The sequence below is a fragment of the Balaenoptera ricei genome, chromosome 16, assembly GCF_028023285.1.
Source record: "Balaenoptera ricei isolate mBalRic1 chromosome 16, mBalRic1.hap2, whole genome shotgun sequence".
In the NCBI taxonomy this organism is placed as follows: domain Eukaryota; kingdom Metazoa; phylum Chordata; class Mammalia; order Artiodactyla; family Balaenopteridae; genus Balaenoptera; species Balaenoptera ricei.
Genome location: NC_082654.1, coordinates 110,366,502 through 110,392,722, shown reverse-complemented (window position 1 = coordinate 110,392,722; position 26,221 = coordinate 110,366,502). Strand labels below are relative to the sequence as shown.

Here is a 26,221-nt window from a genome sequence, read left to right as displayed (position 1 = left end):
TTCTGGAATAATCTCAGCTATCATATCTTCAGTGTTACTTCCCTGACATTTTCTTTATTCTTTTCTTCTGCAAGTCCTATTGGACATATTTCAGGGTCTCTCAAGCTATTCTCCTGCTCTTTGAACTGCTTTCTCTTATTTTTAATCTCTTTATTTCTCCTTGCTGCATTCTGTGTAGATTCTTTAGAACTATCTTCCAGTTCACTACTTTTATCTTCAACTATATCCAGTCTAAAATTCATCCCATCTTTTGAGATATTTTTTATTTCATGACTATATTTTTATTTCTGAGATTTATAATTGCTTATATTTTGTATCTATATGTTCATTTCATTTTCATCTGCATTGACTCATAATTTCTTGTTTGTCAAATGTTGTCTTCATTTATCTCTTTGAGCATCCTTATTTTCAAATCTTTGCTAGGTTAGTCCAAAAAATAAATTTCATCTGTGAGCTCAAAAAAAAAAAAAAAAAAAAAAAAAGAATACACTGAATCTGTAGATTGCCTAGGGGAGTATGGTCATTTTAACAATATTCATTCTTCCTATCCATGAGCCTGAGATATCTGCTCCTCTGTTTGTGTTGTCTTCAATTGTTTTCATCAAGATCAGGGTTCAGGTCTTTCGTCTCCTTGGTCAAATATATTCCTAGATATTTTATTCCTTTTGATGCAATTGTAAATGAGATTGTTTACTTAATTTCTCTTTCTGATACTTCAGAGTCCCCTCTGAGGTCTATAGCTGGTTGTCTGCGCCTCTTGGATTTTGGGCGAGTATTGGGAGGTAAAATCAGAAGCCATAGGGAATTGGGAGGGTAGTATTTAAGAAGCAGGGTGAGGCCTACCGTTCATTTAGGAGAGGCACTCTGGGTGTGGGTTCCAAGCTTCACCCTCCAACATCTGCTGAGATGATCCAACAAGCTCTGTCTGGACCCCAGAGAGGAACCCCAAGGAAGGTCTAGAAAGCAGGCAGCTGTCCCTTGATATTAACATCCAGGTCAATGAGCAGCCTTTTGTCACGGGGTCACTTGGGGTCAGAATTGTCCCAGACTGCGTCTAGACTGAGTTCAGGTAAATAACCAGAAGAGGAGCCCTCTCGATTCCTTGCTCACCCCGAGTCCCCTTGCTTTCCTCCTACGTGGCTTTTTTATTCCTGGTTTAGACCAGAAATAGATACTGTGTTTGCCAGTCAATTTGTGAAAATAACAGAACCATTATCCCTCACAGAGTAACTCCTTACAACATGAGTCAATTTTTTTCCCTATAACTTGTCTGTTGACAATTTTTCCTTGTGTCTGTAAAGTGCTTTGAGCTCCTCAGAAGAAAGGTGCTACACAGACACAAGATGTTATTATTTTTGTCATTATTATTATTTCATAACACAGGACCCCTTTACAACAGCTATAAGTATGGAAAGCAGTTATTTTGTTTGCTTTGGTTACGTCTAGGTCTTACGATAGCAAGATGTGACATCCAGAAAACCAAGTCACGGGAGGAAAAGCAAAGCAATATGTGTTTGTATGCTTCCTGTCATCTGAGGGTTTTATAGCCTTCACAGGCATGAATTCATTAATCCCCTGGGGATATAAAGAGATGAACACTATTGTGCCAGTTTTAAAGACAGGGAGAAGCTGGCAGATCCGGAGTTACCAGAAGAAAGAACCCGAACCTGAGGAACTCATTTGAAACCTCTTTTGCAATGTGCTGAAAATTCCCCTTCTGGTCACACCACAGGATCATTGAAAACCGACATACTCTGCCGCCCAGCAGCTGTTGGAGGGGCGGGCGTGATGGTGTCCCTTCCGACCCCTTCTGTGCGGAGGACTTCCTTCCACACTCTCCCCTAGACACACTGACCTTGGTGCTGCTGGACACAGAGTAGGTACCACATGGCTGGGTTAATTATATCACACGGAAATGTGCCAGGACTAAACAAGATAACACTGCCTGACTAACCCAATGGGTACGTACCATCTTGTAAGTTGTGAGAAAGTTCATGTCTCTCAAGGTTGGGTCAGGAGTTCTTGGGCAGTCTTGGATCTTTCTCTGGACACAATGCTGCTCATCTAGTCCTGCCAGGATTTGTGACTAGTGGGCCACCATATTCATGCATTCGTTCACAGCATTATATCAGGGAAATGTGACGTACTGGGAAAACCGTGGATTTGGGAGTCGTGTAGACCTTGGTTTAACCCTTAAGTCACCTCTTACTAGCTATGCGATTTGGGGCAAAGCATTTTTCAAGCCTGCTTCCTCACTGACAGCGTGGGAACAATAATATCTTCCTTGTAGGGGTGTTGTGAAAGTTATTGCTAATATATGTATAGCGTCAGCCATAGTAGGGGAGGTGGCTGGGGGCTGATCATTTGTTCAGTGATGTCATGTCAGTAGCTTGAAATTGACCATGGCAAGAGTATTTCCTCCATGGAAATCAGCAGATTCTACAAAGCAGGGCTTTATTTTCCCCCAAGAGCCTGTTTATCAACACACTCCTGCATAGTAGGCACTCAATAAATGTAACTATGATTAGTAAACTCAGGTAAAACCCATGTTGATTCAAGATGTAGAAATAGAATACATCCATTACAGGGAACACAGAATCAGTGCTTGTTTTACAAGTGATATCGCATCTGCCCCGAATTGATCCCACAGAAAGATGAATGTGTGGCCTCTTTTGGTACATGGAGCTTGTCATTTAGATCTATTGCTTTTGCTTATTGAACTTGGGAGCATATTTTGTGTTGCTTCCAGTAACTCAAATTATCATTTGGCTTATAAGAATGCACTGGCTAAAACCCAAACCGACAGAAAAAAAAAAAGAGTTTGGGAAATAGCTTTCATTATTTCCAAGCTGGAGAAACAGCTTGTCAATCAACAAACATCCAACATTGTGCTTGATACTACAACTGATCCAAGAAATATGCAACAGGATTCTTGACTTCATGAAGCCCACAACCCGCATGGGGTGGTGAGAAAGACCGCACATGTATTTGAAGTAATGTAAAAAAATGAATAACTTTTGCAAACACATTATGTGCCACAATATGCTTCCATATAGGAGAAATTCAGGCACAGGGAAATAATAAAGTCCATTTTTTTCAGGTGACAGGACTAGGAAGAAACAAAGCTGGGATTTGAATTCAGACTGTAGGGCCAAGAATCTTTCCAGAAATAACTAGGGAACAAGTGATGATATTCTATGCCGAAAAAGAATTGGGCCAAATTTTGTATGTAGATAATTAGAGAATGGACAAACTATAATTAGAAGCTAATTATGTGGTCACAAACAGCAAACGCAAGAAGATCAATTGAAATGGAGCAGGAATCACATGGAGATTCCTGATGGGGAAAGCTTACAGAAAAAGGAGATCTGTACAAGTTCACAGATAGTCACACATTTTTGTAATATTTTGCTAAACAACAAACACAACCAAGTCTGCATATGTTTGCCCCAAAGGCAGTAAACCGTCTGGTGAGACCGCCATGACCAAGACGGAAGGGCTGAGTCCCACGGGACAGGGTACAGAACATAATGGAGAAGGCCTTTCCTCTGCTGAATCTAAAAAAAAAAAATGGTTCTAAAGAACCTAGAGGCAGGACAGGAATAAAGACGCAGACGTAGGGAATGGACTTGAGGACATGGGGAGGGGGAAGGGTAAGCTGGGACGAAGTGAGAGAGTGGCACGGACATATATACACTACCAAATGGAAAATAGATAGCTAGTGGGAAGCAGCCGCATAGCACAGGGAGATCAGCTCCGTGCTTTGTGACCACCTAGAGGTGTGGGATAGGGAGACGCAAGAGGGAGGGGATATGGGGATATACGTATGCATATAGCTGATTCACTTTGTTATACAGCAGCAACTAACACAACAATGTAAAGCAATTATACTCCAATAAAGATGCTAAATACATATATATATATATATTAGGGAGAAGTCAGTCCAACCAATATTTTGGCATTACAGACCCAGTCTATTTTTCTTATTACACAAATCTTTCTTGCTTTTCTTCCTTTTCCTCCCCTTCCTTCTTGGTCTTAAACAAACAAACAAACAAAAAGCACTGATGGGCTATTCTGACTGTAGCCAGCCCAAACACAACTCCAAATAATAAATATTGGGGTAATGATGGAAGAGCCATTGCTTGGCTGGAGGGAAGAAATGCTTCATTTCATACATCATTTACTACTGTGCTAGGCAGCAAAGCCACAAAGCCAGGAAAGATTTAGAAAGTTAAGAAGGGAGGGGGAAAAACTCCAACAACATCACGATTCCATCTCCATTATCTTGTAAAGTTTACTGATGCACAACAAAGAGGCCATTTATAATGGCACCCTTGACGGTTCTGATTTACACAAGGAAAGAAAAAATGGTGCTCAACAGTGTTTCAGTGGCATTTTTTATTGGTCACAGGCTTGGCTGGAAGTGTAGTGATCTCTCTCCGTGACCCAAAGCTGGGTTTTCTAGAGCCCACTTTGGAGTGGGAAGTAAATATCTCACACATGGGCTGTGGATGTCCGAGGTGGCCCCTGAGATGACTTGGGACCTCCATGGCAGAAAAGTAATAGAAACTTACCAGCCAGCTTTGGTAGCCACTATCCATCCCTGAGCGATGACCGAGCTGGAGGAAGGAGATGCTGCAGCCGTAGAGGTGGGGAGGGCAGCTCCTCCTTCTCACCTGATCAGCAAAGCTCAAGAATCCCTGTACATCTCTGCCATCCCCATTCCCTCCCCTCAGAACCCCAGCTCCGCTCCCTCCCCCTCCCCCATGTCACAAGTCCTCATAGGTGACCCAGAAGTCACACCCATGCTGTCTGCGTCCCGGAGTCTTCTCTGCAGAGTCCGACCCCCCATGGGACAACTCCTTGACAACCTGGCGTCCCAGCCCTGCCCTGGCCGGGACAGAGGCCTGAGGTTTGCAAACCTCAGCTTGGTGGGCACGCGGAGACAGGGCGCACCTGACAGCCCTACCGTGACCGCCTCACTCCTGAGAGGCTGGTGGCCTCAGGCATGGCCAGTGCACTTCGGGGGTGGATGGGATGGAATATTGGTTTCTTGTCACAAAGAGGAAGTGAGGAAGGCTGGTCCCAGGGCAGGTCGCGAGGGCAGGTCACACCCGCTTCTCCCGGCCCCTGAGCACAGCCTCTCACCTCGGGGGGTGTGCTTCAAAGCAGGTTCCCGGGGGGCGGTTCCCCAGGAATCCTCCAGGCTTCCTCCCCCGCCCTCACCTCCGGACAGGCCCACCCAGGGCCCCCAGGACCCCCATTTCAGGAAGGTCTCTCTGGTCTCTTTCTCCCAGTAGCTCCTGAGGTTGCCAGGAAGTCTCCGAGCAAAATCTTGTTGTCTGAGTCCTGCAGACCCCTGGCTGGTGACCTATCCAATGAAATCACCTCCCCTCACTCTTGCTGGCAATTTAGCTGCAAACGTTCCTTTTTCTACCCCTCCCCTCCAGCCTCCCTTGCCTCTTCTAGCCCTTCTCCTAAGGAACCCAATGCACCCTGCAGGAGGTCTCAGCGGAAGGCCTTTTCTTTGGAGGACTTGAAACCTGTGTGCCCCCCGACAAGTTCCTTGAGACCTCAATTTCTCCTCTGTAAACCGGGAGGAGTCTCGTGTCTGTCCAGTGGTAAACGGTGAACAACGAGCTCTCAGAGACACCAACCAAGCGAAAAAGAAACTTCTGATGTTCTAGCATTTGCCAGTTTCCATGGTGTAAATACTTCCATCATGGTCAACTTCTTTTTTAAAAAATAATTTTTATTGAAATATAGTTGATTTACAATGTTGTGTTAGTTTTAGGAGTACAGCAAAGTGATTCAGTTATGTATATATATATACTTTTTTTTTCATTCTCTCCCATTATAGGCTATTACAAGATAACCTGTGTTCCCTGTGCTATACAGCAAGTCCTTGTTGATTATCTTTAAATATAGTAATGTGTATGTGTTAATCCCAAACTCCTAATTTATCCCTCCTCCTGCCATTCCTCTTTGGTAACCATAAATTTGTTTTCTATGTCTGAGAGTCTATTTTTATTTTGAAAATAAGTTCATTTGTATCGTTTTTAAAGATTCCACATATAAGTGATATCTTATGATGTTTGTCTTTGTCTGACTTACTTCACTTAGCATGATCATCTCTAGGTCCATCCATGTTGCTACAAGGCGTTATTTCCTTCTTTTTAATGGTTGAGTAATATTCCATTGTGTATATATACCAGATCTTCTTTATCCATTCATCTGTTGATGGACACTTAGGTTGCTTCCAAGTCTTGGCTATTGTAAATAGTGCTGCAGTGAACATTGGGGTACATGTATCTTTTTGAATTATGGTTTTCTTTGGATATATGCCCAGGAGTGGGGTTATGGGATCATATGGTAGCTCTATTTTTAGGTTTTTAAAGAACCTCCGTACTGTTCTCCATAGTGGCTGTACGAATCCATCACGGCCAGTTTCAAGCTAGTACCATGATGTCGCTGAACGTGCGGGTGGGAGGCGATGCAACAGTGGGCTTTGTGAGCCGACTGATGTGCAACCCTGAACCTGTCCCATTAGGTCGTTGGATGCTTTAACTAGGTGATATATACAGACAGTGTTTAAAGGTGTTTGGTACACTGCTTGGCACACAGTAGGCGTACTTAGAGAGCTGCGGCTCACATCTGCCAGGGCTCTCAGCTTCCGGTCTGTCTCCTTGCCCCGCAGAAGGCAGGTAATAATAGATCCCCTCTTCTGGGGGAAGCAAATAGCGAATGATCTTTCAAAAACATTGAGGCGCTCTTTTCCGGCTTCTGATAAATTGCTCTGAGCAACTTCTTGGAAATAACCCAGGGCCAGTGCCTCTGTCTCAGGGCAGCCCTGGAAAGGGAATCATTCGAGGCATGTCCCTCCCTGCCCCTGGGACAGCCGAATCTCTGCCTTGACAGAGATTCAGCTCAGCTGCCTCGGCTCTTGTGCCAATATTTAACCCGCAAAACCCCCTTTTACTTTGAGCAAGTTCCTGATGTGTTTTTTTCCTTTCCTAAGCAACAGCTCTGCTGCTGGCTACATCCAACAAAGGAACAAAGTCACATTGTTCAAAGCAAACAACTCCAGTATCACTTGGAACAGATAAACAATCACACTCCCAGACCTCAATCTCCAAACCCAGCTGGACAAAGCAGAGTGAAAGGCTCAAGGCCGCGAGGCAGCAAAGCACACCTTTATCTGCTTCCAAAAGGCCTTTATCAAGTGCAGTTTTTATGTGGGTTTCTTTCCCCCCCTGACTGTTACTAATATCCTTTTAGAAACTTTGAAAATAGCATGTCTTTCCTTACCGATGGGTTCTGTTCCAGGTGACTTTGATTGATTTTTTTTCCTCGCCACCCCCTGCGTTTTGAGGAGGACAAAAAGGGTTTCTCTTGCTTCTCTGTTGGCTTTTGAAGGTCCCCATAGTGAGACTATCATTTCACCTTTTAAAACTCAGTCTCCCCATCTTTTGGACTAGATGATCATTTTAGATTTGTCTACCATTCGCTGTCCTGTGATTCTGTGAGCGATCGCCCTTTTCTGGTCCCCTGCCCCCAGGGAGCAGGGCTGATTGACAGGAGGATTTTACCACGTAGAAATTCACTGGGTGCAATTTACTACTTGTAGACATGCATGATGACAGACAGCGCACAGCCCTCTGGGTTCTCACTGCTGGGCACTCAGGGAACCTTTGCGAGAACTGCTCCTGCAGGTCACTGGGCTCCCTATGGGTCAGGAATCTACAGAATGCAGCCAACCCTGCAAAGGTGGCCAGTTGGAGGGGTATATCCCACCAAGTAGCAGGGCTTGGCTTGAAAATGAAACCCTGAGCCAGCCCTGAATATGTGGCCTTGCCTCTTGTGCACACTAAAGAAGAAGAAGAAGAAAAAAAAAAAAGACTGGTTACGTGGCAAGCACCTAGTTAGGAATTATTCACAGACGCCCTGGAGACTGCTAACCAGGGTACAAGGGGAGAGCATCAGGGGAGCAGAAGGGATGAGTCACCGTGAGAGCCTGACCCAGACAGAGAACCCCACCTGGAGGAACAGGAGGGGCAGGTCCTTAAAGCCCCCAAGCAAGAAAAGCTGAGTCTTGGGAAAGGAATGAGATTTCTCCAGTGGAGAACAGGGAGGGAGGGAGTTCCAGGGGGAGGGAACAGCTTGGGCAAAGGGTCAGAGACATGAAGTGCCCACAAACCCATGTGGGCATGGCCTTGGCCTGGCATGTGCCCACATTCCCAGGACAGAGGGTGAAAGAACTCATTCTTCAGAGTTCATCTCTTTTAGCAAAAAATTATTTGCCAAGTGCTTTCTGGGGTCCTGGGGCTATGATGAGGGTTGAGGCCAACACAGAAGGAGCATAAGATGCCTCTACCTGGCGCACAACCTTCCTCCCCTTTATCATCCTCAAGGTTCTGCACGAGTCCCTGCTTTAAAGGCCACCATGGCCTGATGGGAGAGTGCCCCCCTCGGACCCTCAGTGCAATTATCGTCTCTATAATTAATCTTTACTCTTAATCCTGACTTGCTATATCTCGTCCACTGTTGTCTTGGACTGGTTTTTACATTTTAAAGTACTATTTAGTGGTATATATATATATATATATATATATACACACATATACATACAATGGAATACTACTCAGCCATAAAAAAGAATGAAATAATGCCATTTGCAGCAACATGGATGGACCTAGAGTTTATCACACTAAGTGAAATAAGTCAGACAGAGAAAGACAAATACAATATGACATCACTTATATGTGGAATCTAAAATATGATACAAATGAACTTATTTTCAAAACAGAAACAGACTCAGAGACATAGAAAACAAACTTATGGTTACCAAAGGGGAATGGCAGGAGGAGGGATAAATTAGGAGTTTGGGAGTAGCAGATACAAACCACTGTATATAAAATAGATAAACAACAAGGTCCTGCGGTGTAGCACTGGGAACTATATTCAATATCCTGTAATAAACCATCATGGAAAAGAATATGAAAAAGAATATGTGTGTAACTGGATCACTTTGCTGTACAGCAGAGACTAACACAACATTGTAAATCAACTATATTTCTATAAAAATAAACATTAAGAAAAAGAACTCTTCAAAAAAAATAAAGTACTTTTAGTTCTCAACTCATTTTTAAGTTGACTTAGTTGGAGTATAATTTACATACAATAAGATGCACAGGATTGAAGTGTATACAGTCTGACGATAATGTGTACATGTCACCACCACCCCAATGGCATAAAAGACCCCTCCACCCTGGAAAGTTCCGCTGTGATCCTCTTCCTTTACCACCACCCACCACCCACCCAGACAGCCCAGCCAACCACTGATCTGACTTCTGTTATCATAGCTTCCTCTTCCTCTTCTAGAGCATCCTATGAATGGAATCAAACGGTGGATCGTTTTTGATGTCTGGCTTCTTTTGCTCAGCATAACTTTGTTGAGAGTCGTCAATGCTGAGCGTTATCACTAGTTGGTTAATTTTTATGGCTGAGTGGTAGTGTACCACATGGATACAATAATTTCGCTTTTTCATTCCTTCCCCTGTTGATGGACATTTGGGGTGTTTTCTCTGTGCATCTTTTGGTCTTACCTTTCCAACTAGATTGTGAGTTGAAGGGCAGAGATGTGTCTCGCGTACTCTGTCCCCACCCTGAAAGCACCTCCTCCGGGGTCATGTCAGCCTGGTTCCTCCAACGTGTTGGTTAATTGAATTATATTTGTGGATAAGATGTGGTCCCTGCCTCTTAAGACCTTGTCACCTAATTATAGAGGCAGCTACAAACATAAATCAGTTATTCCAAGACAACACATTTATTCCTTCATTCAGCAAGTTTTTTTTTTAATGAGTTTGGTTTTTTATTTTTTTTAATTAGTTTATTTATTTATTCACTTATTTATTTATTTTTGGCTGCGTTGGGTCTTCGTTGCTGTGCACAGGCTTTCTCTAGTTGCAGCGAGCAGGGGCTACTCTTCGTTTTGGTGCGCAGGCTTCTCACTGCGGTGGTTTCTCTTGTTGCAGAGCACGGGCTCTAGGTGCACGGGCTTTAGCAGTTGTAGCTCGCAGGCTCTAGAGCGCGGGCTCAGTAGTTGTGGCGCACGGGCTTAGTTGCTCCGCGGCATGCGGGATCTTCCCGGACCAGGGCTCGAACCCGTGTCCCCTGCATTGGCAGGCGGATTCTCAACCCCTGCGCCACCAGGGAAGCCCCCATTCAGCAAGTATTTATTTCAGAGAAGGCAGAAGACATGCCGATGAAGATCTAAGACAAAGGGCAGAATGAGAAAGGTGGTATGAAAGAAATTCAGCAGAAGAGTCCTGGAAACTCTGAGAGCGAAGTGGTGCCTCCTTTTGCTGAGAAGCTCAGGGAAACCCTCAAGGAGGAAGAGCAGATGCTCAGGCCTCAGAAGACTGGACACGGGGAGGCCACGATGGGGCAGCAGTAGAAGGTCCAGCAGAGGCAGAGCTGGAAGCACAGGGGGAGGAAAGGGAAGGCATTCCCAGCGGCAGAAGGAACATGACCGGGAAAGCAGGACAGGCCTGGACCATAGAGGGCCTTGAATGCCGAGCTTGGAAACCCATGAGCAAGTTCAGACACACAGCACGTGCCCATCAGACACTTTTGTGATGATAGGGTTGCTTTAACAGCAGTTCAGCATCTGTGTTCTGCAAGGCAAGACCGCCACCATCTCTGAATGATTGCATCAGTGTCACAGGGGAACAACAGAAACAGAAAGGGGGTAAGAAATTGACTAGGTCACCCCAAAGGTGACTATCAGGGTCACAATCCAACCCCAAGCAGCAGGTGGTCAGTGCTTGGGAGGAGCCAACAGCCCAAAGGGTAAAGGTCAGAGAGAGCCTTGTTTTGGTGAAAGTCAAAGAAATAAGAGTTTGGTTGTTTGTTCTTAAGGGATGGGAATGCAGTGAAATTATTATTATCAATAGCACTACATGATACTTTGAGAACTTTATACTTTTCAAATAATTTCATATTCATTATTCGTTAGATCCTCATGGTAATCCTGACAGGTCAGCATGTAAGGTATTATTATTATCACTATTATTCTAGATTTTTCAGGGAAAGAAACCAAGACCCAAAGGGGTTAAGAACGTCTCCACATAATGGAAAAGAATATGAAAAAGAGTATATATATATATATATATATATCTGAATATATATATATATATATATATATATATATATATATATATATACATCTGAATATATATATATATATATCTGAATCACTTTGCTGTATGCCAGAAACTAACACAACATTGTAAATCAACTATACACAAAATTAAAAAAAGAAAAAAAAAAAGAATGTCTCTAAAAGAACTTTAGCTAATTAGCCAGGACTCAAATTGGCATCTCTTGAACGAACTTCTGCAACCAGTTATAGGAAAAGGAGAAGGAAGGATTCTGTCGGATAGAAGTGTCTTAAAGACCAGTGTTTCCAAACCAAATCAGCTGGTCTAAAGCTCCCTACCATTCCATGCCCAACACACTGCTGGCCTACGGTGGTCTGAGAAGGGACTTATCGCAAGTCAGGACAGGGATCTGATTCAGACTTTCTACTATGACTACGTGGGAGTCAGATTTTTCTTCTGTAACAAGAGGCGGTTGAAGGTGTAGATCACCAAGCTTTCTGCCAGTGTAGACATTTCTCCGATCGTTAGGGCCACAGTCAGAAAGTGAGTCGTCTGCAGTAAGAACTGGGAGGGACCCCAAAGTCGTTTCTGCAAGGGTGTGGGACTTGCAGGTCTGGGCTGCCCACTCACTACCCCAGGCCTAAAGCTTCTTTCTGCTGCCTGATGTTTACAGCCTTGGCTGCGTCCTGCACAGACAGGCCCGTGCAGGCTGTGTACTGTGACCTGGGCCCGGCTGAGAACAAAGAGGAATTCAAGAGGGGAAGAACCGGAGGAGTTCACCTGTGTTGTCATTTTGCCTCGGTTAAATCCTGAATAACCAGGAACCAGAGAGAGAGGGTCAGTGACCCACGGTGAGAAACCATCACTGTAAACGGAGCTTCTGGAGGGGCCAGGGCTCACGCTGCGGATGGCTTTCCCAGACTCCACAGCCTAACTTGGAATCTCCCAAAAAGTGTGTTTGCTTTTGTGTGCACGTGATCACTACGACAGTCTGCTAAACCGTGTGAATGAATCACCTCCTGCTCCCTACATGGATCGGCCCTTGCTGCCACCTTAATCCATGACAACCCAACGTCCGTCCGGCCAACCAGCTCAACCGCCCAATACTTGATGCCCCCAATGGAAACAATCATCTTCCTCCCTTGGCATCCTCACTTTCCTCTTGAAACGTACACAACGTTGTGAAGGGACTCTAGAAATAAATCTTTCCTCAATGAAATTCTCTCTGCACGTGCATTAATTTCCCCAGCCAGGCAGCCAGCAAGCAGCGACCGCCCCTGGTCATCGCTGAGAAGATGAAGGATTATTAAAGGAGGGACCAGCTGCTTGGCAATTACAGCATTTAGGTCGGGAGTACGAAGAGGCCAGTCTGCCATTGCCCTCTGCCTGGTAGGAAGATGCTAACGGCAATCTTCAGCTCTAATTACTGTCTGGTCCGTTTTCTCCTGGACCAAGTGTGCATAAATTCTAAGCCTGGAAGTCGAAGAGAAATGGAATCCTACCCGTAAACATGACCTTTCAATCACTTGGAATAGGCACCCTCTCTCTCATAAACACTGCAGCCTCGCTTCGAGCAATCTGGAGCTCTGAGCTGTGGACAGTTGCCGTAGGTAGGAAGGAACTTTAGCTCTGGAATTCAGTTAACTGTCAGCACTGCTGTTTGAGTTCGGATGAGTCACTCCTCTTCAGCACACGGGCACGGGGGCTGTGAGCCGCCAAGATGAATGGTGATTGATAAGTGCTGGAGGACCAGGACTGGACGCCTACCAGAATCCTTCCCTCACCCACACGCGTTTTTACATGAAAATAGAATAAAGAAATAGTGGGAGAGAACGTGTGAGTACATGGGAGATGCTGTCAAGAGTTTGCTTATATCCTTTTCTATTTGTAAGTTTCACTGGTTTCTATGCTTGCAAAGAGGGGGGACTGTGCCGTATATTTCCTCTCTCTCAGTTCACGTCCAAATTAATGCTTAACGGGGGAAGAGAGGATGCTTTCTGGTACCCCACGCACATCTCATAGCTGAGGGGAAGTGACTTGCCAATGAGAGAAAGGGCCGGGGCTCAGTCCCAGAAAGGCTGCCGAGAACACCTGCCCTAACCACTGGCTCATGCTGCCTCTCGAAGGGTAGGGTGCACCGTTCTCTGTGTCACGCGTAAAGTAAAACGTGGTCCTGAAAAAGGTAAAGGCATGTTTCCCGTTCTATGCAATAGTGTGTATATGCAATCTACGTACAATATACAATTCATACAATACACAATAGTTCATACAATATACAATAGGCAAAACGTGCCTGGCCCTTTTCCTCGGTCACTCGAATGATTCAGGCCATGGCCGATTGGTCTGGTCAGTGATGTTCCTTGTCAGTTTCCCCCAGCTCCACGGTGCATCTTCCAGAATCCTCTGCCCCTCGTTTCAGTTTTGTGTTTGCAGATGCAATTTAAGAAACAGTTCAAAGGGGAAAGGAATACTTTGGTGAAGGACGGGAAAATTAACAAAACACTGGTTAAACTTAAAATTCCTTCAAGACTCGACGATGAACATTAAAACATAAGAATAGACAATCAAGGTGAATTTGTCCACCATGCTTAGAAGGAACAGGTTGGGAATGTCACATGCCTGTGAGAACCAAGTCACGGTGGCCACGCAGGCAGATGTACAGCATTCAGGGGGCCCGAAAGGATGAAATAAGATACTCTGAACACATGAGAAGTGCCTGCTGTGAAAGCACTGGCCCTTTTGGTCACACATTTTATAAACTTCAGGTAGATAAGAGACGACAGTGAGAAGAATGACCTCAGCGTGGTACCCTCACGCAAATCAGAATTTGGGTATGGCTGCTCGAAGGGGCAGAAATTTTAGGTTGGGTCCATTTTATACCAGAACTCCCCAAGGCGTCACTGTATCGCTGGGTTTTGCTTTCTTCGCCTTTGTCTTTGCTATCTCTCCCTGTTTCCCTACAAAACCAAACATACTTGCTCTCCCAGCTTCACAAAGAGAAAAAACGATTCCAAGAGGAAATCACTTCACAGCAAGTGAGCCCTGGGAAGAATTCAAGAGCGAGGAGCTCTTGTAATGAGATTAAGGGAAAAATGCTTTTGTGCTTCCAACTCAGACCCGTCCTCACTGCACGAAAGGAGCCAAAACAAACACCGGCGTTGTTTTGGGAAGGAAAAGGTTAACAAGCTATGAAAACAAAATTAGAGATATTTTCAAAGCATGACCCTCGGCAGGATAAGCAGAACGCAGTCTGCAGTGTGGCAGCGTCTCCCCTCCTGTCGTCTGACGTTTCTCCTGCAGCTCGGGGGGTTGGGGGTGGCGGAGCAGCCATGGCTGTGACGCTCTGAAAGGACCACAAGGACGCTTCACTGTCCGTGGCAGATGGGCCGCATCCATCGGGCAGAGGCCTGAAAGCCTGGGTCCCGGGTAAAAGGGCACACGGCTCCTTGGTCCCTTCTTAGAAATGAGCTTGGAAAAAATTCTCTGTGGATCATGCAGACCTTGGAGCTCAAGCTTTCATCAACCCTCTGGCAAAAGCACGAGTCTGCAAATGGAAATCCTGAGCTTGTGTCCAGACTTGGGTCTCAAGATGGCCCCGAGGACAAGACCCGTGCCTCAGTTTCCACATTCGGTCAATTAATATTTTATCAGGCACTCACTGTGTACTGGGCTGAGGGCTTCCGGCTGTGGATATAAGGTTGAAAGGCCCCCATCCTTGTCATTAAGGGGCACACAGTGTGGTGAGGAAACAGATACAAGTGGAAAGTTATCATTGTAGTATATGAAGCATCTATAGCTAATTTTATCAAATGGAATGGTTTTGATTGGTTTCCAGCTACAGCAGTAATGGGGGTAATGCCAGTAGACATTTGATACTCAAGTGGAATGGTGTGTGTGTGTGTGTGTGTGTGTGTGTGTGTGTGTCTCTGTGTGTGTATGTGTGGTCAGATGCCCATCACCCTCTGTAGGTAGTACCCGTGGTTCTTTAGGAGGCGGCAAACCCACTTCCCTGTTCTAAGCTGGCTTCCGATGATGGAGGCTGTCACCCGAATCACAGTGGAGCTACTGGGATGATGTGTGAAAGGGCCAAAATGATGCAACAGAGGTGCTTCCTTGCACTCTTCATCCAAAAAAGACTGCCGGTGCCCACAAGGGCCCGGATGGCCTTTGTTTAATTCAATGCACAGAGATCCCAGCACTAATCATAAACTCTGTTGGTGATAACGATGAGAGCTTTTACATACAGAATCCAAAGCCCAAGACAGAGAAACAGAGTGTCAAGAATGTCAAGGTGTCTGCATGGGTTTCATGACAAGGCACCCGGTTTTCTCCAACAGGACTGAAAATCTTCCTTGTCATGTTAAAATCTCAGCTCTGCCTTGCCAAGAAGGACTCACCTGGGCATTTTATATGAAATCCCTGAACTTTGCTCAGATTGGGACGGTGTGGCTTCTTCTCAACGTCTCCATGATTATTTTCTATGCCAAACTTCACAGCCATGGCTGGTGATTCCTAAGATCTGAACTGATGAGATTCATTTCCACGCATCACAAAGTAGAAATATCAAAAGGCACACAGGGCAGCTCAGGTTCCAGGAGGAAAGGCCGTGACTTATCTAAAATGGGAGCTTCAATCATTGCCTGACAGCTCTGTCCTTTTTCTAAGACTTGTAGTACTTAGCCAAGAAATTTGGTAACACTTGGTAGTAAATTTGCGGTGGAGGCAGATAGAGGAACAATTCTGCTGTTCCTTCCTGCTGAATTCCGGGGAAGAAGGACCAGTAATTCACCTTTGGGCCCTCTGGTGAACTTCTGGTTAAGTGTTAGTTCCCAAGAACTTTTGTTAACCCGATGTGAAGTGAATCAGGCTTTTTATTTACAGATCTGTACACAAGATTTGGATTCTCCCTTCAGATAAAGTACTGGTTTCCAATTCATTGGAGTCCTCAGACATAGGTTTCTTTGAATGCATTCAGCTCGTGATCATCTGGAACAAAAATTACTCACCCCAGGCCAGCTTCCTCTCATGTTCTGGGTTACTTCCCTCCTCTTTTCCTGCCCACCCAGGTCCGGAATTTCTATTGTATCGACTACTACGGCACTTCATCCATATGGTGTCTTATGGGAAACAAGAAGTTTCTTACCTGTTTTTGTTCCCCTGATGAATGAAGCTTATACCTGAAATCTTAAAAGACATACTTATTTATAGATGTCCTAAAATACTTCCCACATTCAAAATACATCCAAAGGCCTTCTTGGCATCTCTGCGAGGCTAACAGACGTCCCAAACTCAACATGTCTGAAACCCAGCTCCTCGCCCCCCCAGCCAAGCCTCCTGTGCCCGAACCTGACACATCTCAGCTGGGCGGGAGGCTGGGGGGAGGGACTTTTCTAATAGTTCAGGTCCCAGACCTCGGAGCCATCCTTGACTTCTCTCTTTCCTTGATACTCAGCGTTCGAACGGTCAGAAGACCCCTGAAAATGTATTTCCTGGAAAAACATCCAGGGTCTGGCCACCCCTGTTGTCACCCCGAGCCAACACCATCTCACCATGGATTCTCCTGGACCCCTACACTCTACCCTCAACATGCCAGCCAGAGTGCCCCTTGGAAAATATAAGGTGGGTGCTGCGACACCTGCTCAGAACCCTGCAGAGGCTTCCGGCTCATTCAAGGAGGAGCTGAAATCATCACACCCACCTCCATTCTCTCCCAAACCGTGTCTCTGAACTCACTCACTCCACTTTAGCCACCCCGGCCTCCTTGCTGTTCCTCCAGCAAGCCAGAAACAGCCCCACTGTAGGACCTCTGCCCTACCCAGTCTTTCTGTCTGGAACTCTCTCCCCCTCGGGGCTCTGGCTGAGTCCTTCACTGAGCGCTGGCTCTGATCCCCCCTGCCCGGTGGGCCCACGCTGACCTCTGCTGAACTCACCTGCATCACCAGCGCCATCCTGCCTTGCCCCAGCATCCCTGGTCCTTCTTCTCCCGCTCTGGTTTTTATTTGTGTTCTTCGGGATTTCTTTTTTCCATAGCACCCCCCACCCCTCACCTCCCACGAGGTCCAGGATCTTGATTTTATTTACTGATGTATCCTGAGTACCTCCAGGACTAGTGCCTGCCTTGGTAGGTACTCAATAAATCTTTGTCGACTGAATGGATGACTCGGGGGCTTGGTGAACAGTGTTGGAAAGAGCAGGGGTTTGAAACCAGGTGGACCAAGGTTGACGTCCTGCCACTTACTAGCTATGGGACCTTGGGCACATCACTTTAACTTTTTGAACCAGTTATATAAAATCATGACTGTAAAGGCATCTCAGATAGGGCCTGATGTATATATATAAACACTCCATAAATGGTAGTTATGATATTGTTATTACTGTTGTATATGCCGATACCTGCCGTGACCCGGCAGTAACCTCAGGATTTAAGCGTCCCCCACCGCCCCAGGTAGGACCATAAACCCAGGACTGGGCGGATGATCTTTGGCTCCTGCCCGGCATCCCTCCTGCCCAGCCCTGCTGTCCCTCTGTTTAGGAAGAGGGAGGTGGTGAGAACGAACGTAACTGCCGCAGCAATAATGGGCTCGGTGACATCGAACTCCAACCCATACCACTTAGACTGCAGCTCTGAGAGCAGGTCAGTGGCTGCAGACAGAGTCAGGATCCAGCCTCTCCATCCCCCTCCAGCTGGTCCAAACTGGCTTCATCATCATCATCCTTATCATCATCTCCAGGAGACAGCAAGTCGGACACAATGGGGGTCCAGTCTCAGCCCTGCTGCTTGTTTGGCAAGTGGCTTCGGGCACGTACCTCCCTGAACCTCACTTTTCTCATCTGTAAAGTGGGATAATAATGCCCTCCTCAATGGAATCTACGTGAGAATTCAATAAAATTCAGGGTGCCTTGCACTCACTAGGGGTTTACCATGTCACACCTGATGGTGTGAGAAGACAGTCCTGCCCATGAGAAAACCAGTACTCTGAGCATTTTTCAGAAGAAAATTGCTAAGTAATTGAATAGGCCTTGTCTGGAGGTGGTGAGGTAACTGTCCCTAGAGGTATTCAAGAAGAGACTGGACCACCACTTAATAGACTGGATAACCAGACTCTTACTTAGGCCTCTTCCCGTCTAAGGTCTGTGATGGCAGTGAAGTTGCCCTCCTCAACCGCTGCTCCCACAATAAACTTGACCAGAGCTTGGTCTTCTCAGTTTCTTCTGCCCTGGAATAGTCACTGTGGGATGAAGGCACAGAACAAGGGCGATGCTCAAAGTATAAATATGATGGACCTAGTAAATCCATATTATAGTTGCAAGGTTAAATAGAGCGATCTTGAATAGGCAAGTGTAATAAAGTGTGTTTGGGGGAGACATCCAACACCTTCCTGCTTTACTTAGGGAAAACAGGCCTAGAGAGGCACTCTGAATGATGGAAAGGTATGGGCATAGAAAAGAAGATAGGGCAAATGCCTTCCATTTTGGAAAGTGTGAGAGTTTTGGAGATGCTTCACGACAGCTGAATATGCAGGGGTTAAAAAAAAAAAATGCATCTATACTAAGAATACTTCAGAAATACAGAAAGCCTAGGCCCGAACTCACACTGCTGTTATCGTGATGCTTCCCTGCAATTCTCTGCATCGCCACCTCCCCGCCCCCATCCAAAGTGGTCCATAACTGGAGTGTGTTGCCATAGCAACAGGCTCAGTAGGGGAGCCACTCAGCAGTACCCAGTAATTCACATCTGTGCTTGTGTCTATCCCTCTCTCTCCTCTCTCTTTTTATCTGTAAATGGAAAGCAGCTCATGAGTGATGTCACCTTGAAGCTGACAGTTCCTAGAGAAAAGGAAGAGGAGACTTTCGTTGAGGGGGGTATTCCCCCCGCCACACAGAGTTCTTTTTCCCTCTCCACAGGTGGCACGCCCTCACATGGGGATGGAAGCAGCTGCCTCACAGCTGGAAGTACGTGGAGCCCCCAAGGATGCCTGGGAACCAGCCATGGCATCTGACCTTTGCTGCAGGAGAGGCTCTTCTTAGGAGGCGAAGGAATTGGCCCGCAGGCTTTTACAACCTCCCTTTGACTTCAGGCGGGGTCGGACAGGTGGAGGTGAGAGCAAGCCCTCCCCGTCCCCACTGCTGTGTCCACACCCTTTCCTTGATGCCCTTGACTGCTTGCTCTTGCCTCTCACCTTGATCTTTTTCTTTCCTTCCTCGTTTTTAAATTTTCTTCCTGCCTTTCATACCAAGGCCCAAGGCAATAGAGGACCGAGCCGGCCGGGTCTAGGATGGGGCCGTTCAAGGTTGACTTGGGGGATGCCATTTGCGGAGCGATTGTTCAGCCCCTTGCTCCTCCTCCCTCTCTGCTTTTGCTGGATTCTGTGAGGTCACAAGCAACAGTTGGGGTCAACCCATCCACCTCTTCTTCACCACTTTTCCTTCCTGTAAGAGTAACCATCCACTCATTCTGGTCTGTGCCTGATGGAACACGAGAAAGGCACCCAGCATCTCTTAAACAGCTGATCCCTATAGAAGAAGTTATTTTAACATGCCTCCTTTCCCAAAATCTGAGTGTGATGGGGTCGTTGTGACAGCCTGTTTTATAGGGAAATCATTTGTTGGTGTGGTACAGAGCTTGGGTGATTTCACGTCTCTATTGCTTTGCTGTCCCCATTCTTGCTTTGAAAAAAATCGTATCTCTTTACTTCTTAAATAAGCTATGTAAGTGCTGTTAGCAAGGTTTAAAATATTCCAAAGACTTTATTGTGAAAAGTCTCCCTCCCACACCTGTCCCCCGGACACCCGTTCCTCTTCCAAGAGCTAACCAATATGACCAGTTTGTATCAGGGCTACTTTATGTGTTCGCAAGCAAATGCGTTTGTGTATTTTATTTTCTCTTTCCTTTTAATATTGATGCCTAAAAAGTAGGGTTTCAGGATTTAAAAAGCTGAACATATCTTGACCTGTTTTGTAGCCAATTTACTTTCTTGATGAAGTCACTACTTTGTTCAAGTATCTGTTTATGGACTAAGTGAGTAAATTTTTGTGTAATCACAGACTTTTTTTTAAATTTTAAGAATCACCTTTCTCCCTGTCACTTCCCAGGAGGACAGAGAAGGGGCACAGAGAACCAGGTCGCATTTGTTCCTTTCTGCCGGGCAAGAGGCAGGTGTGCAGGACTATTTATCAGGCGGAGATGGAGGGAATGGTGGGAAAATGGCTATTGCAAGCCTCGAGCCGGTCACTTGGGAGAATCAGGATTCGTCTGACAAGTTCCAGTGGCAGGGAGAGTTCTGGCTGCCTTTCCGGGAGAAGCTGGGGCCTTTGCAGTCTTGTCTTCCTTCATGAAGGACAGATCTGATAGGAGGTGGACCAACATCTCCCGGCTGCACTTGGAACGCGGGTGGGGAGGGAGTTGAGGATCGACCAGACTGCTTCTTCGGCTGTAACTGGCTCTGTTCATATTCCAGTCAAAGCTGCTCAAAATGGCTCATGTGGGCAGACGGGGCCTGAGTCAGCCCATCAATAACATCCACCGAGCACTCCCTGGATACAGAGTGCGGAGCTCAGAGCTGTGGAACCGGAAACAAGAAATATACGGTTCAGTCCCTCCCCTGAGGAGCTGAGAATCTTAGGGAAACAGGAAAGACAGATATGCCTGAAAAAAGACTCAAAAGCCCATGAACACAAACACAGAAACCAGGACAAATGAACGCATGGGGGTTGTTGACAGTGTCTGTGGTCCAAGCCAGGCCTGGGACAAGCTTCCTCCCGTGGATTCTCTTTTGGAAAAGGGAGCAAAGACCCTCTGACACATTCCCACCTGTCCAAGCGACGGGGACCGTCATGAAGGAAGAGGATTTAGGCTTTGCAGGAACAGGCCTGGGATGGAATCTCTCTGCATGGCTAGATGTATTACCTTGACCTGTTTCTAAACCTGTCTGAGGTCAACCTCCTCATTCGTAATTCGGGGGCAATCCCACAGCTTAAAATTGTGGTGAGATCAGAGGATGCAAAGTGCCTGCCCAGTGCTAGCATAGGATGGGCACTCAGTGGGTGGCTGGCAGTATTCATCATTATTCTAGAGATCGTTCTAGACTCGCACCCTCTGGGTATCCATATGGAAAAGCATCTTGCTCTTCTCTTACTTCCCTCTTAGTGGATGGCTCTCTTCCTTTCTTCCTAGTCTCACCTCAATCCATCTGCTGGTCTTCGGTCGGCAGGGCTGCCCACCCGTCAGGCCAGGCCTGGTGAGATCGGCCCCCATGGATGGGACCCAGTGTTGGCACCACTGGACCAAGTCAAGCAGGAGGCATGTTCTGTCCCTGGAGCCGCCGGGCCGTGGGAGAGAGTTGGGATGAGACACCAGGAGACGGAGCCAGGATCAGCTGGAAGGGCCGCTGGCGGGTGGGACTGGGAAATGGGGAGGACACAGGGCCAGGAAGGCAAGAAATGACCGTGCCATTTAAAGGGAGGCCATTCTGGGAACTCCCTGGCAGTCCAGGGGTTAGGACTCCACGCTTTCACCGCCCAGGGCCCAGGTTCGATCCCTGGTCGAGGAACTGAGATCCCACGTGTCTTGTGGTGCCACCAAAAAAAAAAAAAAGTGAGGCCACTCTATTTAAAAGCAGAAGTCACTGCGGGCTTTTCAATGGCTTGGTGTATCTTTGAATTAATGCCGGAAAACTAGGATGAAGTTGCTTTGCTAATCTTGCTACCACTGCCACGACCGTCACCTGGCCCGGCCTCCTCGCCCCTCCCCTGAGTTACTCAGCAGCCTCTTAACCGGCCTTCCCTCTTCACCCCTGCAGCCTAGTCTCAGCTCCATGGCTGGAGTGACCTGCGTGGACGTGAGTGGGACCTTATCCACGTCCCATCTCCCTCAGAGGAAAAGCCTCAGTCTTTACAAGAGCCCACGACGCCCTTGACCAGCTGGATCCGGTCACCATGCCTGCATCACCTACTTTCCACTCCCAGCCCTCCCCCACCCTCCCCTCCAGCCCCCAGCCGCCTCCTGGCTGGTCCTCGGACACTCCGGACGCTCTCCTGGCCGGGGCTGTACACCGCTGCCCTGTGGCCAGGCACAGCCCCGAGGTCCCCCCGAGGTCCACACGGCTCACTTGTTGCCTCCTTAAGTCTTTGTCCCACCTTTACCAACAAGCCCGCTCTGATCGCCATGTTCCATCCCACCCCGACCCCTGAACCCCCATTCCCTTTATTCTGCTCCATTTCTCTCCATGGCAGTTATCACCTTTTAACAAAGGATTTTATTTACTTAAAAAAGAAAAAAGGTTACTCCTTTGTGTGTCTTCCTTTCTAGAATATAAGCCCCATAGGGCAGGGATTTCGGTTTATTTGGTTCACTGACGTATCCCAGGCACCTTGAACTTGGCACATAAGAGGCACTTGATAAATATTTGTTGAATGAATATTATTTTATTTCTACTACTACTACCACTACCACTGAGACTAGTTTGATTACCTACCACGTGCCAGGCTCTGTGTGGGCGATTTCATATATTAGTTCAGACCCAAAGTTGTCAGGCAACGATTATCCTCATTTTACACATGTGGAAACTGAGGATCTGGGAAGTTTGGCCCCTTGACCCAGACGACTGAGCCGGAAAGTGGCTAAGACGGGCCCTGAAGCCAGGTCAGCCGGGTCTCAGGGCCTGTGTCCCTCTGGTGCATCATCTCTGTGTCAGGGTCGCCTGCGAGGAAGTCACGTGCGGAGGTACCACCCACATCAGGCGATGAGGGGCCCTAGTGTACCGCACAGCAAACCCAGCGGGGCATTGCCAAGGCCAAGGTCATGGTAGAGCCCCTGCGGCACCGCTGCCATGACCCTGCCAGAGCCCTCTGCCTCGTTGGGACCCCAGAAGGCGCCTCCCACCCGGGCTTCCTGCCCATGTGTGGGCTGTCCCGAGGACACCTCCACACAGCAGTCACAATGACATCTCACCCTGCGACCCAAACCCTCACTGTCCTTCGTAAAGCCTGCTAACGACTGGGGTCTGAGCCTGTTCCGAGCGTACATACACCGAGAGCCCTTCCGGCTCCTACTAGCTTCCCCCATCCTGGCTCTTTCTCATACACACCAGGCTCACTTCTGCCCTGAGGCCTTTGACCAGCCGCCTTCCCTCTGGATTGCTGCTCCCCAGACCTTGCAGAGCCAGCTCCTTCTCCCCCCAGGCTTAAAGGTCACCTCCTCCGAGAGGCCTTCCTTGACTGCCTGGCACCCTCTCCTACCTGTCTGGTTCTCTTCGGGGCAGTAAGCACCGGGCACTCTTCCCTGCCTGACAGGCGTGATTACTGATTTCTTCTCGGTTCTCTGCCCCCTAGACTGGGAGCCCCCTGGCAGCAGGCACTTCCTGCCCTCCGCCGTCTCTCCAAGCTCGGGGCAGTGGGTGCTCATGAAAGAAGGCCTCCCAACTTGAGGAACTACGGCCCGGGCCCTCTGGGCGCAGGGGGAGAGCCGGGTTCCCAGGGAGGTTGTTTTTGGTGGCCTGGAACTGGGACAGCATTGTCTCCACCGTGTCCTGTGAAGTATCTGAGGGCACAGGCCAAGAAGCTGGATTTCCACAGGGAGGCCTGGAAATGAGAAAGCCTGAGCGATCAGGAACCAGAAAGATGTGGGGAGGAGCCAGCCAGGATGGAGGGGAGAGCAGAGCGGGAGGACCACCCCCAGCGTGGCCCTGGGCTTCGGGCGTCACGTCCGAGTCAGGGTCCCTTCCCGTCCCAGCGCCCCTCAACACACATGTACCTTCCGCTGTGTCGCAGGCATACGGAGAACGTTTTTCCGTTGACAGTTTGAAATGATCATCTACAAAGCTAATCTTCTAACTTGTGATTGTTGATTCTAATTCCCAATCTAGTGCTTAAATACTTCTGTGAGTTCTAACGAATCCCACAGATGCATATAGACACAAACAGACCCGTTCTTGCATGTATTCACAGGTGAGGATGCCAGAAAGAACGATGGTGAGATTTTCATTATTTGTCACCAGTCAAGGCCGCTGGTCCGGGTCACTGTACAAGCATGACTCAGCACCAGGGAAACACCACTAGTCTCTCCTAGCTGCTCTGGTTCTTTCTGTTTTTTCTCCTCCTGCTGGTCTTACTGCATTCCCCTTTGATGGTGAAAGAATTGGATCAATGAGGGCGTCAGAGCATTTGTCTGGCTGGGCCTTTGTCACCGCCGGTGTCACAGCTGATGTGGGTCTGATGTGAAATGCTGGAGGGTGACCAGTGCCTCCTTTGTTTCTGGTGATTCCTTTTGTTTCGTCTTCACATTTTTGGATGTTGGGTTTTGAACATCAGGAACAGTGTACAGCGAGGACGGGTCTTCCCTCGACAGAGATCTTGGCTCTGAGAGTGTTTTGGAAATGGTGAAGCACACGCATTGTAAGGAGTTTTACGGGTGGTGGTCATTCCTCCTGGCAGTTGCCTGGTCCTGCTCGGCCCATTTCTTCTCCGAGTTGCAAAGACCCCAGGCATGGCTGACTACTATCTGCGCCAGGGCCTGCATGTCTCCAGGAGAGGCAGGTCTGCAGCTTCCCCTGCCCTTGCTGGGAAGAAGCCCCTGAGCGCCCGAAGCTGGCACAGGGCTCTCGGGGGCCTGTGGCTTGATGAGCCTGTACCTAAGGAAGGCTGCCCCGGAGGAAGCAGACATGCCTCAGTTTATCCTGAGCGACCAGTCCTCAGCTCAGAAGCCCACGCTCTCTGGTCTGCAGGAGGCCCCAGCTCCCAGCGCTGGATGGGATTCCCTACCTCTAAGGTACATCCAGCTAACCCACAAGTTTCCACACGTGGCCTGAAGTGTGTATGGCTTAAAACATAGCTGTAGCGTGTTCCCTGAGAGTCGGGCCCACTGTTTCTGGCTTCAAGTGTGTCCTGAAGACCCCTCCTCTGTCCTGGGGACAGGCAGGGCACGGTTGTCGTGGACTGTTGTGCAGGGTGTGAAATAAACGTCTCTGGGGGTGCCGTGGACCAGGACCATGGCCCTGCCCTACTGTACGTGGGAGATCTGGGCAGGAATCACCACCAGACACTGTTCTCCTTAATCGCAGGTCATACCTACACATCAGAATTCTCCCAAAGAATCAAGTCTTACTGTCTCCATCACTTTTCTTGAGCCCGACTCAATTGGGACCTCCCTCAGGTCACCTTGCCTTCCACGTGGCTTTGCACAAAGGTGATGTGTAATAGATGCACACAAACTGGGCAAAATCCAGGCAGCCGAAGCCAGCCTGAGACTTCTGCTGGAGCCACTTCGCTTGCCTGATGTAAACTGCGGCTGATTCGACACAGACACAAAGGTGATCTGTGACTTAGGAAACGGCCTGGCCCAGCATGACAAGGTGCAGGGCCGGGAGAGTGTTTCCCAGTCTGTCCACTCTTATCAGCCAAAGGGTGTTTCTAGAACAGGCAGGGGAGGGCATGTCAGGGGTTGAATAGACCGCTTTTATTCTTTTCGCTTGATACTTCCTGCAGTTTTACGTTATCTCACGCAGTTAGAAGGGGATGTAGATAATATACATGTTTGCCTTTTCCTGATTACACACAGTATCGCTTGGCTAAAAATCTACACTGGCCACAAGGATACATTCTCGCTAAAATATTAGAGACTTTTCTCATTATCTTTAAAGACAAAAAACAACTCCCTCGCCCAGCCTTTCCACAGTTATCTCACAGAAAGTGATGTGAGCGTGCCCACTACTGCCATACAAGCCACAGTTCGCAGAATTCAATGCTCCAGATTTGGGCCACAGGTAAACAGCATCTCTGCATGGGTCATTCTCTGGTGTGCTTGCAGGCCTCTTTCTCTCTGGAGTGGTGGATGGCTGGGTGAGCCCATGGGTCGCAGCTGTTCGGTGGGTCCACGTGGCCCTGAGACCACGTGCGTTTTGGGCCATCTGGAAGGCTAAGCTTGATTTTTCTGAGGAGCCGGAACTTGGAGCCCGTTGCAGGGACCTCTCTGAGTCCAGACCGTGCGGCAAAGATCACCTGCCTCTGGGGAGGGGGGGGGGGGTGTCTCATCCCTTCTCTCAATGTTCAATCCATTAAGG

The 26,221-nt window shown here is 47.7% G+C and overlaps 1 protein-coding gene across 2 annotated transcripts in view; it reads left to right on the top strand.

Moving 5' to 3' along the window:
• The window catches only part of LOC132350918 (uncharacterized), a 276,781-nt gene extending 254,457 nt beyond the window's left edge, over nt 1-22,324 (top strand). For both annotated transcript variants that reach the window (XM_059900516.1, XM_059900517.1), the window contains exons 4-6: nt 16,618-16,784; nt 19,071-19,263; nt 21,965-22,324. In XM_059900516.1, coding sequence (XP_059756499.1) covers nt 16,618-16,784; nt 19,071-19,263; nt 21,965-22,081 — 477 coding nt within the window. In that variant the 3' untranslated portion in view covers nt 22,082-22,324. The remainder of the gene's footprint in view (nt 1-16,617; nt 16,785-19,070; nt 19,264-21,964) is intronic.
• The last annotated feature ends 3,897 nt before the right edge of the window (nt 22,325-26,221 follow it).